This window comes from Rhinopithecus bieti, unplaced genomic scaffold, assembly GCF_001698545.2.
Source record: "Rhinopithecus bieti isolate Rb0 unplaced genomic scaffold, ASM169854v2 scaffold_1017, whole genome shotgun sequence".
In the NCBI taxonomy this organism is placed as follows: domain Eukaryota; kingdom Metazoa; phylum Chordata; class Mammalia; order Primates; family Cercopithecidae; genus Rhinopithecus; species Rhinopithecus bieti.
In genome coordinates, this window is record NW_016803657.1 from 6,494,762 (window position 1) to 6,508,428 (window position 13,667).

Sequence of the window (13,667 nt, forward strand, 5' to 3'; positions counted from 1 at the left end):
CGCGGGCGCAGCGCCGGCCCTGGTGGCCGCGGCGGCCGCCTCTGTGCGGCAGAGCCCGGGGCCGGCGCTGGCGCGGCTGGAGGGCCGCGAGTTCGAGTTCCTCATGCGCCAGCCCAGCGTCACCATCGGCCGCAACTCGTCGCAGGGCTCGGTGGACTTAAGCATGGGCCTGTCCAGCTTCATCTCGCGGCGCCACCTGCAGCTCAGCTTCCAGGAGCCGCACTTCTACCTGCGCTGCCTCGGCAAGAACGGCGTCTTCGTGGACGGGGCCTTCCAGCGGCGCGGCGCGCCCGCCTTGCAGCTGCCCAAGCAGTGAGTGCCCCCCGCGACCCCCGCCGCCCGCACCCGGGGCTCACCCGCGACCTCGATCTCTGAGGCCCAGGCCTGGGGATCCCCCTACAGCCTACCTGGCCTGAACCCCACCACCCCAGCTACCCCGGTAACCCCGACCGGCCTGGACCCCGGGGTCCACCCCGACCCCCGCCTCCTGGGTCCCTGGGGTCACCTAGACCCCAATTCTGGACCCTCCGGCCGGAGGATTCTCCTCCACTTTCCCCGGCCTGGACACCCTGTCGCTTCCGACCTCTACCGGCCTGGACTCTGGGGTCAACCCCTACCCACACCTCGCGGCTCCTGGGGTCACCCCTGACCTCATCTCCCACCGGCCTGGGCTCCTGGAGCCACCCCTACCCCAAGCCCACCTGGCTGGGCCTCTTAGGTCACCCCTGACCCAGATCCCTGCTGCCCCCCAGCTCCCACTGGCCTGGACTCCGTGGTCATTCTTAACGCCTACTGGCCTGGATTCCTGGGGTCGTTTACCTCCCCACCCCGCCTAAACACGCAAGGTCAACCGTGACCCCCACTTCCTAGGCCCCCACCCCCCCGGGGCCACCCCTGACCACTAACCCCACAAGCCTGGGCTCGCAGGGCCACTCCCACCCCAGCTCCACCCAGCTGGGTCACTGAGGTCACCCTGACCCAAGTCCCTGTTGCTTGGGCCTGGGGACCACCCTCAACCCTTCCAGGTCACCCTGGACCCCCACCAGCTTGAACTCCAGGGTCACCCCAGCCTGGCCTGGTTCTCAGGACTACCCCCGACCCCCACCAGCCAGGGCCTCAAGTCACCTCAGTGCCTGATCCCTGCCGTCCTGGACCCCAGTGGCCACCTCTGACTCTGTCTGGTCTGGATCCTTGGGCCACCCCCACCCCATCCAGTCTGGGTCCTGGGGAGCCCCAGCACACTCACCCAGGACAGTGGGAAGGGTGTTGCTCCGGGAAGTGCGAGGACCCTAGGAGTTTGGACTGTGCTGAAGGAGCAGAGGCCTGGCAGGGAGGGGAGAGGACAGGAAGCCCGTGCCTCGGTTTATCTCGCCAGTGAGTGATCCTGGGATGGTGTAGCAGGACCCCAAGCTCGAATTAGATTCCCCTGGGCCCGAGGTCGCCAGGGCAGAGAGACCCAGCTGGGCCTGGATAGCTGCCCAGGCCTGTTGGTGCCTTTTCAAAGCATCCCGTGGTCACCTCCCGCCCATTCCGGTTCCCTCCTTTCCAGCTCCACCGCCTGCCCTCCGCACCCTCTGCTCTACCCCGGACCTCAAGGTCTGTTGATCAAGAGAAAGCCTGTTTAATTACTCATTTCCTCTGGAGCCACTTTCTTTTTCTATTTAGTGATTGCCTCTAACTCATCACCAGTGTTTATATTTCTTAAGTGTGGTTCTCGTTCCAGGGTTGTCTAATTACTCCCTTTTATAAACGCCTTGCGTCTGGGGAATTTTTGCTGGGGTAATTCCCAGAGCCCAAAGTTTGTGTCTGTAAACTTCTCCCCATTTTTAGAGCCTTGGCATGTTTGGTTACAAATATCGCATTGAATAATTTACAATGCAACATCAACAATGACTCACTCCCTCTTGGGCCGTGAGAGGGGAAGTATACCTTTTCCTAGCCATGCTGAAAGGTGTGCATTTTGGTAAAATTAGAACTCAGGAGATAACAAAGTTGTTCTTTGCCTCAGTTAGTACTCTGTTCTCTCTTTTCCATAACCAATATACTCTCTTTCGTTTGGGGTCATTAAATGCATTTGCTGGCCACTCTCCCCTCCAGTAAGAAAATGACTGGTAGGCTCCCCAGGCCCCCCTGAGAGGCCTGCTTTACAGATGCACTTTTATGTAACTCAGGTTCACCAAATACTTCCATTAAACAGTCTTGTTTTCAGGTTTCCTGTGCCAGCCATGGAAACAGGTACACTCCCCAGTCAGACCCAGCTTTAGTGAATCTTGAAGGAGGTTTTCACGGTATTTTTTTTTTTCTAACTCAAGGGGAAAAAAATTCGACCTCAGATCGTCTACGAATAGGCCAGTAGCAGGTTTGTTATTTATGAAGTGTTATCAGTGTGTACAGTCCTTGCACATTTATGCTCCAGGGAGCTCGTGTTCTCAGTGGGTGCATTACCAGGCATCGTGGTGGAGCTGTCAGGCTACACGGATGCCTGCCTGCTGACTTGGTGCATTAGATGTGTGTGAAGTGCTCGGCCCACTGTGCCTGTCTGTTTTTATTTGACTTCACCTGCACATGTGAGCAATATCTATGTAGGCAGCAATGTAAAATTTACAAGAACAAAGCACATGTGCAGAAGGAAAAACATTAACTGGATGTCCACGTCCACCCTTCTAGAAAAGAGCTGTTTGCTTCTTTTTTCTTTTTTCTTTTTTGTCACGGAGTCTTGCTCTGTTGCCCAGACTGGTGTGCAATGGCTTACTGCAAACTCCACCTCCTGGGTTCAAGTGATTCTCCTGCCTTAGCCTCCTGAGTAGCTGGGATTACAGGCACATACCACCACGCCCAGCTAATTTTTTGGATTTTTAGTAGAGACGGGGTTTCACTGTGTTAGCCAGGATGGTCTCGATCTCCTGACTTTGTGATCTGTCCCCCTCGGCCTCCAAAGTGCTGGGATTACAGGCGTGAGCTACTGTACCCGGCCTCACTTTTTTTTTTTTTAAATTTTAGAAAACTTATACCTAAGTAGTCACATATGTAGCACAGGCTGTTATAAACTTCTTTTTGGTTAGGTAAAGATTCTTTTTTTTTTTTGAGATGGAGTCTCTCTCTCTGTCGCCCAGGCTGGAGTGCAGTGGCGCAATCTCAGCTCACTGCAAGCTCTACCTCCCGGGTTCACGTCATTCTCCTGCCTCGGCATCCCTGGGAGCTGGGACTACAGACGCCGCCACCATGCTCGGTTAATTTTTTGTATTTTTAGTAGAGACGGGGTTTCACCGTGTTAGCCAGGATGGTCTCGATCTCCTGACCTTGTGATCCGCCTGCCTCAGCCTCCCAAAGTGCTGGGATTACAGGCGTGAGCCACTGCACCCTGCCTGGTTAGCTAAAGATTCTTAAGCCTGGCTGGGTGTGGTGGCTCATGCCTGTAATCCCAGCACTTTGGGAGGCCAAGGTGGGTGGATCACTTGAGTTCAGGAGTTCAAGACCACCCTGGTCAATGTGGTGAAACCTTGTCTCTACTAAAAATACAAAAATTAGCTGGGCATGGTGGCTCGCGCCTGTAGTCCCAGCTACTTGGGAGGCTGAGGCAGAAGAATCGCTTGAACCCGGCAGCGGAGGTTGCGGTGAGCTGACATCACGCCACTGCACTCTATCCTGGGCGACAGAGCAAGACTCTATCTCAATAAAAAACAAAACAAAACAAAAAACAAAAAATGCTTCTTAAGCCTGTTATGTTGAAAGTCATCAAGAAATTTTAAGGATTTCAGAGCAAGGAAGTTAGATGCTTAAGTTTTTGTCACCCTAAGTGGGAAATTCATCACCGAATGTCAGGAATTACTGTGTCTGTTTTCTCTCGGGCTTTGGTACCTGCTATTGCCATTGCTACTGGAAATTGTGAATTTCTTTATTGTAAACTACAAATTCTCTTGCTGCGTTGGAATGTGATTGCCTTGGACATGCTTGGATTTGGTGGGAGGTCTATGTTGTGTTGGTGCCCACACCATTTTCCAAAGCTGTGTGGTGCGGGGCTGCCCTCTTCACCTTGGGACAGGTGCATGCCACACACACTTCCTGTACGGCTCCCACTCAGGAAGGATGCCAGAATTCACCCCTATTTGTTACTGGAGGTATATAATTCCAAATCTTCAATATTTTTAATTATTGGCGGGGGAAAAAAAATGACTTGTGACCCAGCTTAGAGCTGATCTTGCTCCACTGGGTGTCTGACACTATGCGTGGTGGGTAAGCATCTCGCCAGAGCCCCCAGGCACAGGGGAGAGTGCGTGGATTCTGATTCAGGTTTGCTTGGTGTTGAGTTGGAGGAACTGCCCGGGTCTCCGTCCTAGCGTTTCTCCTAGACCATAAGCTGCCTGTGGCTGGGGCCGAGAATTTATGATCTTTCACCAGAGACCTAGCGCAGGCACTGGCTGGTATTAGGTACACAGCAACTGAGTTCTGTTTGTTGAGTAAACAAATTAATGACTAAATGAATTTGCAGCTTCCGTAGGAGAAAAATAGTGTCATCGATTTAGCCTGGTGTCCTAAAAGCACCATGAGCCTGTCATGGGGGGGAATTCAGACAGCCTTCTTCGGTTATGGGGAAGTGGGGGTGAGGTGTGTGTGTGCTGCCATTCTTGATGTCACTTAATTTTTTTTTTTTTTGAGATGGAGTTTCCCTCTGTTCCCCAGGCTGGAGTGCAGTGGCGCGATCTCGGCTCACTGCAAGCTCCACCTCCCGGGTTCACGCCATTCTCCTGCTTTAGCCTCCTGAGTAGCTGGGACTACAGGCGCCTGCCACCATGCCCTGCTAATTTTTTTGTATTTTTAGTAGAGACGGGGTTTCACCATGTTAGCCAGGATGGTCTTGATCTCCTGACCTCGTGATCTACCCGCCTCAGCCTCCCAAAGTACTGGGATTACTGACGTGAGCCACCGCGCCTGGCCTTTTTTTCCCTTTTTGCATAGTTAATGTGTCCAACTGAATTCTTGGTTTGTTTGTTTGTTTTTGTTTTTTTGCGACAGAGTCTCACTGTGTCGCCCAGGCTGGAGTGTGGGGGTGTGATCTCAGCTCACTGCAACCTCCGCCTCCCAGGTTCAAGCGATTCTCCTGCCTCAGCCTCCTGAGTAGCTGGGATTACAGGCGCACATCACCACACCCAGCTAATTTTGTATTTTAGTGGAGATGGGGGTTTCACCATGTTGGCCAGGCTGGTCTGGAACTCCTGACCTCAGGTGATCCACCCGCCTTGGCCTCTCAAAAGTGCTAGGATGTCAGGCGTGAGCTGCTGCGCCCGGCCCCAGCTGAATTCTTGATGCCACTTAATTTTGAATTTCAATTACCCAATTCAAAATTCAACAAATTTGCTTTTCTCATGAACCTGAGACCCTGTGTATATCCCATACTTGCTTTTCTCTCTTTCTCTGCAACCTTTTCCCCCAATATTTTTATAGTAAATGTGGATTGCTTGAATAATTACAATGAGAACAAGACTTCTGTTTGTGGTAACTTTGAGTGGTAAGATTCATATGGGTGTCTTTTTTTCTTTATACTTTTCTGTGTTTTCCATGTTTTCTGAAGTGAATGTGGTTACTTTTTTAAATTATTTTTTAATTATGTAGAGACGGGGTCTTACCATGTTGCCCAGGTTAGTCTGGAACTCCTGGCCTCAAACGATCCTCCCACCTTGGCCTCCTAAAGTGTTGGGATTACAGGTGTGAGCCACCATGCCCAGCTGCTTTTTTAAAAACACACTTTTGATCATGGACAATTTCAAACCTAGACATAGAGGAACAAGCTTCCACATGGCTGTTGCCGGCTTCAGCAGCTATCATCGTGTGGCAGTCTTCTTTATCTTCACCCCCATTCACCTTTCCCCCTCGCCCCAGTTATTGAGAAGCAAATCACAGATGTCATCTTACTTTGTCTATAAATATTTCAACCAAAATTTCTAGTAAGATAGAATTCTTAAAAAAAAAAAAAAAAAACAAACCCACAGTGTCATTATCACACCTAAAAAATGAATAATAATTTCTTACTGTCCTCAAATAATCAGTGCGTAGGTTTCTCTTACCGTCTGCATAGTTGTTTTCTTTTCTTTTCTTTTTTTTTTTTTTTTTTTTGAGACAGAGTCTTTGCTCTGTCGCACAGGCCGGCGTGCAGTGGCACTATCTTGGCTCACTGCAACCTCTGCCTCCCAGGTTCAAGCGATTCTCCTGCCTCAGCCTCCCAAGTAGCTGGGATTACAGGCATGCAACACCACACCCGGCTAATTTTTGTTTTTCGTAGAGATGGGGTTTCACATATTGGCCAGGCTAGTCTCGAACTCCTGTCTCCAGTGATCCGCCCGCCTCAGCCTCTCAAAGTGTTGAGATTACAGGCGTGAGCCCCCAGGCCCGGTACCCACTGCTTTTTTCTCATGGGGTCTTTTGTCCTGTGTAGTTCCCCATACCCTGCCTTTGCAATTGGATTCTGCCAGCATCTGTTCACTATGTCCCTTCCCCTTGTCATTTCTGTAAACTGGTGACTAGACCCGGGGATTCCATCAACTCAAGTGTGTTTTGTTTTGCTTTGTTTTGCTTTTTTGCCAGAACTGCCTTATAGGTGGTGGTGCGTGCAGAGGTGAAAATGTCTGGGTGTCCCCCCTAATTTGTAAGATTAGCAGCTTTTGGTGATCATTGCCTGGGTCCCTTAATTTGTTCTTACCTGTACTTTTTTTTTTTTTTGAGATGGAGTTTCACTCTTGTCACCCAGGATGGAGTGCAGTGGCACCATCTTGGCTCATTGCAACCCTTGCCTCCCAGGTGCAATTCTCCTGCTTCAGCCTCCCCAGTAGCTGGGATTACAGGCGTCGACCACCATGCCTGGCTAATTTTTGTATTGTTAGTAGAGAGGGAGTTTCGCCATGTTGCCCAGGCCAGTCTTGAACTCCTGACCTCAGGTGATCCGCCTACCTCAGCCTCCCAGAGTTCCGGGATTGCAGATGTGAGCCACCGTGGTGGCCCCCTGTACTTTTTTGTAGTTCATTTTGGCTGCCAGCATGGATACGTGCCTGGGTTACCATGCCCCAGCTGCTGAGAGGTGCATTGTGAATGGCAGGTGTTATGGATCACAGCCTCTGCACATGTGCCAGGAGAAAAAGTAATTGTAACCACCAAAGCGTTTTACTACATAAATGTTTTAGCCCCTATAAAAACATCCGGAGATCCTTTTGTTGTTCATGAGCCTGACAATTGGGTGTTTTCACGTGGCGGCATGTGAGATGTGCCACCCTGGAACCTTGTTACGACGTGGGCAAATTACCTGTCTGACCTGAAAAATAATAAATAAAACATACGGAAGCCAGTTTTGCATGGCTATTTCCAACTGGTCACTTGAAGAATATCGAATTATACAATTACTTATACATTGTATAACCATCATAAAATTAGTCACAGATTTTGACATGACATTATCTTGAAATTAATTGGAAAAGTGCCCCAGACCTGGGGAAGTTGAACGCCTCACTACGTGGCATCAAGGACGGTCACGGCATTCCTCTTCTCCTGGGGTTTTCCCACCCTTGTCACTGCCCTCACCCAGTCCCCTTAGGTGACCCAGTGCCTGGGTGGGTCATGCTTGGCTGGTGCAGGAGTGGTCGTATGTGCTGAGCTGGGCTTTGCACTTGGGACAAGAGAGGGTGTCAGATCAGTCTCTTTCCAGTGGGTACATGTGAAAACTCAGATGGTGCTGTCTCGCTTCTCCACGTGAAGGATCAGCCTGCAGTGCCAAAGGCGATGGGAAGAGCTGTGATTAGGCAGGGTTGGTCTCTTAGTGAAGGAAGCCACGGAGGAGACAAAGAGGGGCATCAGGCCTGACTCCTGAGACCTGGTGGCCCCAGTACTGGAGAGGAGCAGATCCAGGTGCAAGATCTGAAGGAAGGAACGTTCCCGTTGGGTGATGGTTTTCAGCCGGACCTAGGGAAAAAAATTGCTGCTGTAGAGGTTGGTGGGGAGCTGCTTCGCGGAACGAGGTGAAGCTTTAATTTTAGTCCGGTGGTATCTTGATAGTCAAAAAATGAAATGCGGCATCTCCAAATAAAGTCTTTATTCTGGTTTTTTGCTAGTTGGCAGTTATTGTGTATCACATGTATTTGTTCCAAGTGAGACTGTCAACTTGTTAAAAGTTACTTTAAAAAGCTCTGTGGGCACATAGCAAGTACATTGGGTCGATGTTAAAAATATGAGCCACTTTCTAGTATTTGGTGCATGTTGAATTTCTTGGGCTTGCCGCCCATTTAAGAGAACTTACATAGGATTTTAAAAGTCAGTCTCTGAGGAGGGTGCTGTCATGTAGTGTCATTGAACTGAATTTAGAATATTCGCATGAAAGCCTTTGTCATATTGATGGAGGAATAGGGTTTGTGGGTGCTAAAAGTGTAGGATGTAGTGGTGTTCTTATTTAGTATTTTTGAAAAGACGCAGCTATGTTTAAAATTGTGTGCTGAAATGAGACTAAAGCATTTGATTTGGAGATAGAGTAATTTACGATTTGCTGTTTTTGCATCTTGTGAATGTCAGAGGATAAACTTGCTAAATTAATGACAACTCAAATTGCAGCAATGCCTCATTTCCATAATTACTCTACATTTAAAGCATTTCATATTAAAATGAGAGGATTGTATAAAATGTTTTTAGTTTGATTTCCTGGAAATAGGCCCCTGCGTCGTGACTTGTTGGGTGATCTTGTACTTAATTTTCATTGCGACTATTACTTTTCACGAGTTTCTAGTTTCCTGGTAAAATGTTGCCAGGTAATTAAAAAGGATAAAAACCAGAATGTGCGTGTGAGTGTAGCTGGTGAGTTTACAAAGCGAAACCAAGAAGGCGTGCGGCTTGCTGCCAGGAGTCGGAGGAACCAGGGTTCAAGAACTCGCCTCACCTGACCCATTTCTACAGTGTTGACGATGTATATTTTCCTTGGATGCTGTGAAGATGAGTTTGGGCGTGTTTTGCTTTACTTGAACATAACAGTTCCATCATTAAATCATGAACTGCTTGCAAAGAGTAGCTTTTCTCTCCTTAGAATAGTTTTCAGGAGGTAGACAAACTGATCAACAGGCGTACAGAATACAGATGGGGAATTTTTTTTTTTTTTGAGACACAGCCTCCCTCTGTCTCCCAGGCTGGAGTGTAGTGGCGCGATCTCGCCTGACTGCAACCTCTGCCTCCCAGGTTCAAGCAATTCTCCTGCCTCAGCCTCCCAAGTAGCTGGCATAACAGGCACGTGCCACCACGCCCAGCTAATTTTTGTATTTTTAGTAGGGACGGGGTTTTACTGTGTTGGCCAGGCTGGTCTCGAACTCTTGACCTCAAATGATCCACCCACCTCAGCCTCCCAAAGTGCTAAGATTACAGGCGTGAGCCACCACGCCCGGCCCTGGTGGGGATTATATACATGATTTGATGAAGAATCTCGTCTGCCCTCAGTCTTGCATTGAACCTTGCTGGGAAAGGTGTGAACTGTCTTCCATATGTTTCCTCAGAGGATGCTGAGCTCTGATCATGTTGCCGCCTGCCCAGAAACCTCAGTAGCTCCCGTGTTCCCAGGGGGTGAGGCCCTGCCCCTCAGCAGACACCCTGGTATTCTGAAGCTGCTCCCCTAACCTGTTCCCCTAAGTGTCAAAGGGCATGGTTCTCTTTGGGCAGAATGACTGCTGGACATTCTCTGCTTATACGAGCAATTCCTAGACATGTTTTAGTCTCAGGACGTTTTTATACTCTTGAACTCCTACACATTACTGGGGACCCCAAAGAGCTTTGGTTTATATGGGCTCTATCTGTTGACGCTGACCGTATTAGAAATTAAAATATACATATTTATTCATCTACTCAAAAATAGCAATAATACTCTATTTCAAAAATACTTTTATGAAACAAATATATTTCCCCCCCAAAAAATAGAGTAAGAGGTTTTTTGGTAGAACTCTGTAATGTCTGGCTTAATAGAAGACAGCTGGAATCCATGGCTGCTTCTGCTTTCAGTCGGCGTTGATGCATGTTTAGGCTGAAGTACATGGAGAAAAGCCAGCCTCCTGAGGACACGTAGTTGGAAAAGGGAGTGTTTTTGTAGCCTTTTCAGATATTGTGGATGTTCCTGGATGCCTCACTAAAACCTGACAAGAGATAGTTTCTTTTTTTGTTGTTTTGTTTTGAGACGGAGTTTCGCTCTGTTGCCCAGGCTGGAGTGCAGTGGCATGATCTCAGCTCACTGCAACCTCCGCCTCCCAGGTTCAAGCGATTCTCCTGCCTCAGCTTCCTGAGTAGCTGGGATTACAGGCACGTGCCACCACGCCCGGCTAATTTTGTATTTTTAGTAGAGACAGGGTTTCATCATGTAAGCCAGCTGGTCTCGAACTCTTGACCTCAGGTAATCTACCTGCCTCGGCCTCCCAAAATGCTGGGATTACAGGTGTGAGCCACTGCGCCCGGCTGGGTAATTTCTTTTTATTTATTTATTTTTTTGAGACAGCGTCTTGCTCTGTCGCCCAGGCTAGAGTGCAGTAGTGCAATCATAGCTCACTGTAGCTTCGCCCTCCTGGGCTCAAGCAGTCCTCTTGCCTCGGCCTCCCAAGTAGCTGGGACTACAGGTGAGCACCACCAAACCAGTTAATTTCTTTTATTTATTTATTTATTTAGTTAGTTAGTTAGTTAGTTAGTTAGTTTTGGTTGAGATGGGGTCTTACTGCGTTTCCTTGGCTGGTCTCAAACTCCTGGCCTTAAGTCATCCTCTGCTGTAATGTCCATGGATGTTTTATACTGTGTTACGTTAAAACCTGTTGCTCTATCTTTCATTTTGAATGAATCTTTTGCCACCTCTGTGTGACTTTGTAACATCATACTTGGCCATTGGGAAGATTATTGATTGAGTTATGCAGATCTTCTAATGTTAATATAATTATACAAAACAAAGTCTGTTTTATCCTGAGGTTCAGCTCATTGTTAAACTTGGTCTCTTCAAACCCAGAAAGCTGTGTTTTTAAAAACAGAGATTTTTTATAGGAAAAGGCTTTTGTAGTCAGTTAATTTTAAATCTGTTTTAAAAGTTGAGTGACACAGCATATTTTTTAATAGACTTTTATAGAGCGGTTTTAGGTTCACAGCAAAAGCATATTTTTATAGAAATAAAGTTATATAATTTAGTCATTGGCCTTATTAGCATCTTGTGACATGACTTGGCTAAATTTAGTGTATTTTTTTAAATGCACGGTAATTTTTTGATGATTTAGGGTGGCACAATTCATCCTGTTAGTTACTGCTGTTATTTTCCGCGGGAGCCTCTGTCCCCCAGGCTGCTCTCTGATGGTGCCCCTAGCCTTTTAGCCACAGATGTGGGTGTCCCTTCCCCTTGAGAACAGCAGAGTGATGGGGGAGGTGGGACAGGGTTGGGATGTCCCAGATGAGTCCTAAAGTCAGTAACAGAATTTGTCTTTGTTTGTTTGTTTTGTTTTGTGTTTGTTTGATTTTGAGACGATCTTGTTCTGTTGCCCAGGCTGGTCTCCAACTCCTAGGCTCAAGTGATCCTCTAGCCTCTGCCTCCCAATGTGCTCAGGTGTGAGCCACCTCACCTGACTGCAAATAATCTCTTTAAAAAAAAAACCAAAACTTTTTTTTTTTGTAGAGACAGGGTGTTGTTGTCCAGGCTGGAGTACAGTGGCATGATCACAGCTCACCGTAGCCTCTAACTCCTGGGCTCAAGCGATCCTCCTGCCTCAGCCTTCTAAGTAGCTGATACTACAGGTGCCCACCACCATGCCTGGCTAATTTTTTAAAATTATTTTTATAGAGACCAGTGTCTCACTATGTTACCCAGACTGGTCTTGAACTCCTGGGCTCCCATGATCCTCCCACCTGGGCTTCCCAAAATGTTGGGGTTATAGGCCTGAGCCATGCACCCAGCCAGAATGTGTGTGTATAGAGACAGTGTTGTGTGGGATTCTTCATGAAACTTTTCTAGGTTTTGTTGTTGTTGTTGTTGTTTTTAACTTCGAAACATTTACATCAAAATAAGCAGACTTTTTGAAAAACTATGCCACTTCGGATAAACATAAAAATTCATTTTCTCCCTCCCCAGTCTGATAGGAACTCTTGGGGAAATTTCTCTTTCTCTCTCTCTTTTCCTTCTCACGGTAAATCACAGTAAATCAGCAGTACACCGAGAATAAAAGCAGTCTTCTGCCTATTCTGAAAAAGCTTTGCTTTTTGTGATTTGTATCACACGGGTGAAGGGTCCTGTTTTTTCAAACATACAGTTGTGATGGAGGCTCCTCCCAGCCCCACCCACAGACCCCAACAGTGCCCGGTCTCACAAATGGATTCTGGGGCTTGGTCTTTGTTTTTGTTGGGGGCAGCATAAGGAACCCAAAAATAATATCACAGCCTAGATTTGGAGCTTTGTGCCAGCTTTGTCTGTAGGATGACCGGTGTGGGTCTCACCTGGTGGCCGGGAGTCCACAGGGGTTTGTTAGCAGCAGGGAGCTGCAGGGCGCCTGTCAGCGGAGACCGTCTCATTCCCCAAACCCAGGAGCCAGAGGGACTGACGCCTGGATAAATGCACAAGCCGCCAGGGGTGGGATTAGTCGTCTGTAGAAAACCTTCCCAGAAATACACTCTCCCATCCTGTGACTTGGATACAGTTTACCGATGAAATTAGGGAACCTCCTACCCCTTACCAAGAAGCTGTGGCTGGAACTCAGTCAATGAAAAGTGATTTGTAAACTTAGTAACTCTTTGGAGCTGACTTCGAAAGAATGTTTAAAATGATAGCTGATACTGCCAGACAACAGAGCAGGCCGACCTCAGCCGTGAGGTTCCAGAAGAAGGAAAACTGCAGAGCTTGTGTTCGCTACCTCTGCCCTTGGGATGGAGCCATTCTGTCTGCTTGGCCTTACAGCCCTGGCATTGGGAACAGTGATTCATCGCTGTTTGATGAAAACATCTTTCCCTTAAGAACATCCACCTCCCTTGGGTTGGAGTCCATATTAACCAGGGAACGCTTGCAGCCCTAATTTGGTTCCTAACCTGCAAAAAGATTCTGCTAGACTCTCCACCTTCCTTTGCAATTCTCTTTTTCTCCGTAAGTTGTGGTGTGGACAGATTTTACAGGCCTGCCCACCCTTGGATTGGCCAGTCAGGGATTGGCCATGGCGAGTCTAGAACTTTCTGTGGTGGTAGAAATGTTTTATATCTGTGCTGTCCAACATGGCTGCCGCTAGGCATGTATGGCTGTTGAGTGTTTGAAATGTGGCTCAAGGCCGGGCGCGGTGGCTCGCGCCTGTAATCCCAGCACTTTGGGAGGCCAAGGTGAGAGGATCACCTGAGTTCAGGAGTTTGAGACCACCCTGGCCAACATGGTGAAACCCTGTCTCTACTAAAAATACAAAAATTAGCTGGGCATGGAGGCTCACGCCTGTAGTCCCAGCTACTCAGGAGGCTGAGGCAGGAGAATCACTTGAACCTGGGAGGTGGAGGTTGCAGTGAGCTGAGATCGTGCCACTGCATTCCAGCCTGGGCAACAGAGCGAAACTCTGTTTCAAAAATAATGATGATAATAAAAATAAAATGAAATGTGGCTCATGTCACTACAGAACTGAATTTTTCTTTCTTTCTTTTTTTTTTTTTTGTGACGGAGTCTCGCTCTG

At 48.1% G+C, this 13,667-nt stretch overlaps 1 protein-coding gene across 1 annotated transcript in view; it reads left to right on the forward strand.

Annotated features, from left to right (window-relative positions):
- The first annotated feature begins 6 nt into the window (after positions 1–6).
- FOXK1 (forkhead box K1) overlaps positions 7–13,667 on the forward strand; it is a 91,107-nt gene continuing 77,446 nt past the window's right edge. The window contains exon 1 of the mRNA XM_017894832.1: positions 7–312. Within this exon, the coding sequence (XP_017750321.1) occupies positions 104–312 (209 nt within the window). The 5' untranslated portion in view covers positions 7–103. The remainder of the gene's footprint in view (positions 313–13,667) is intronic.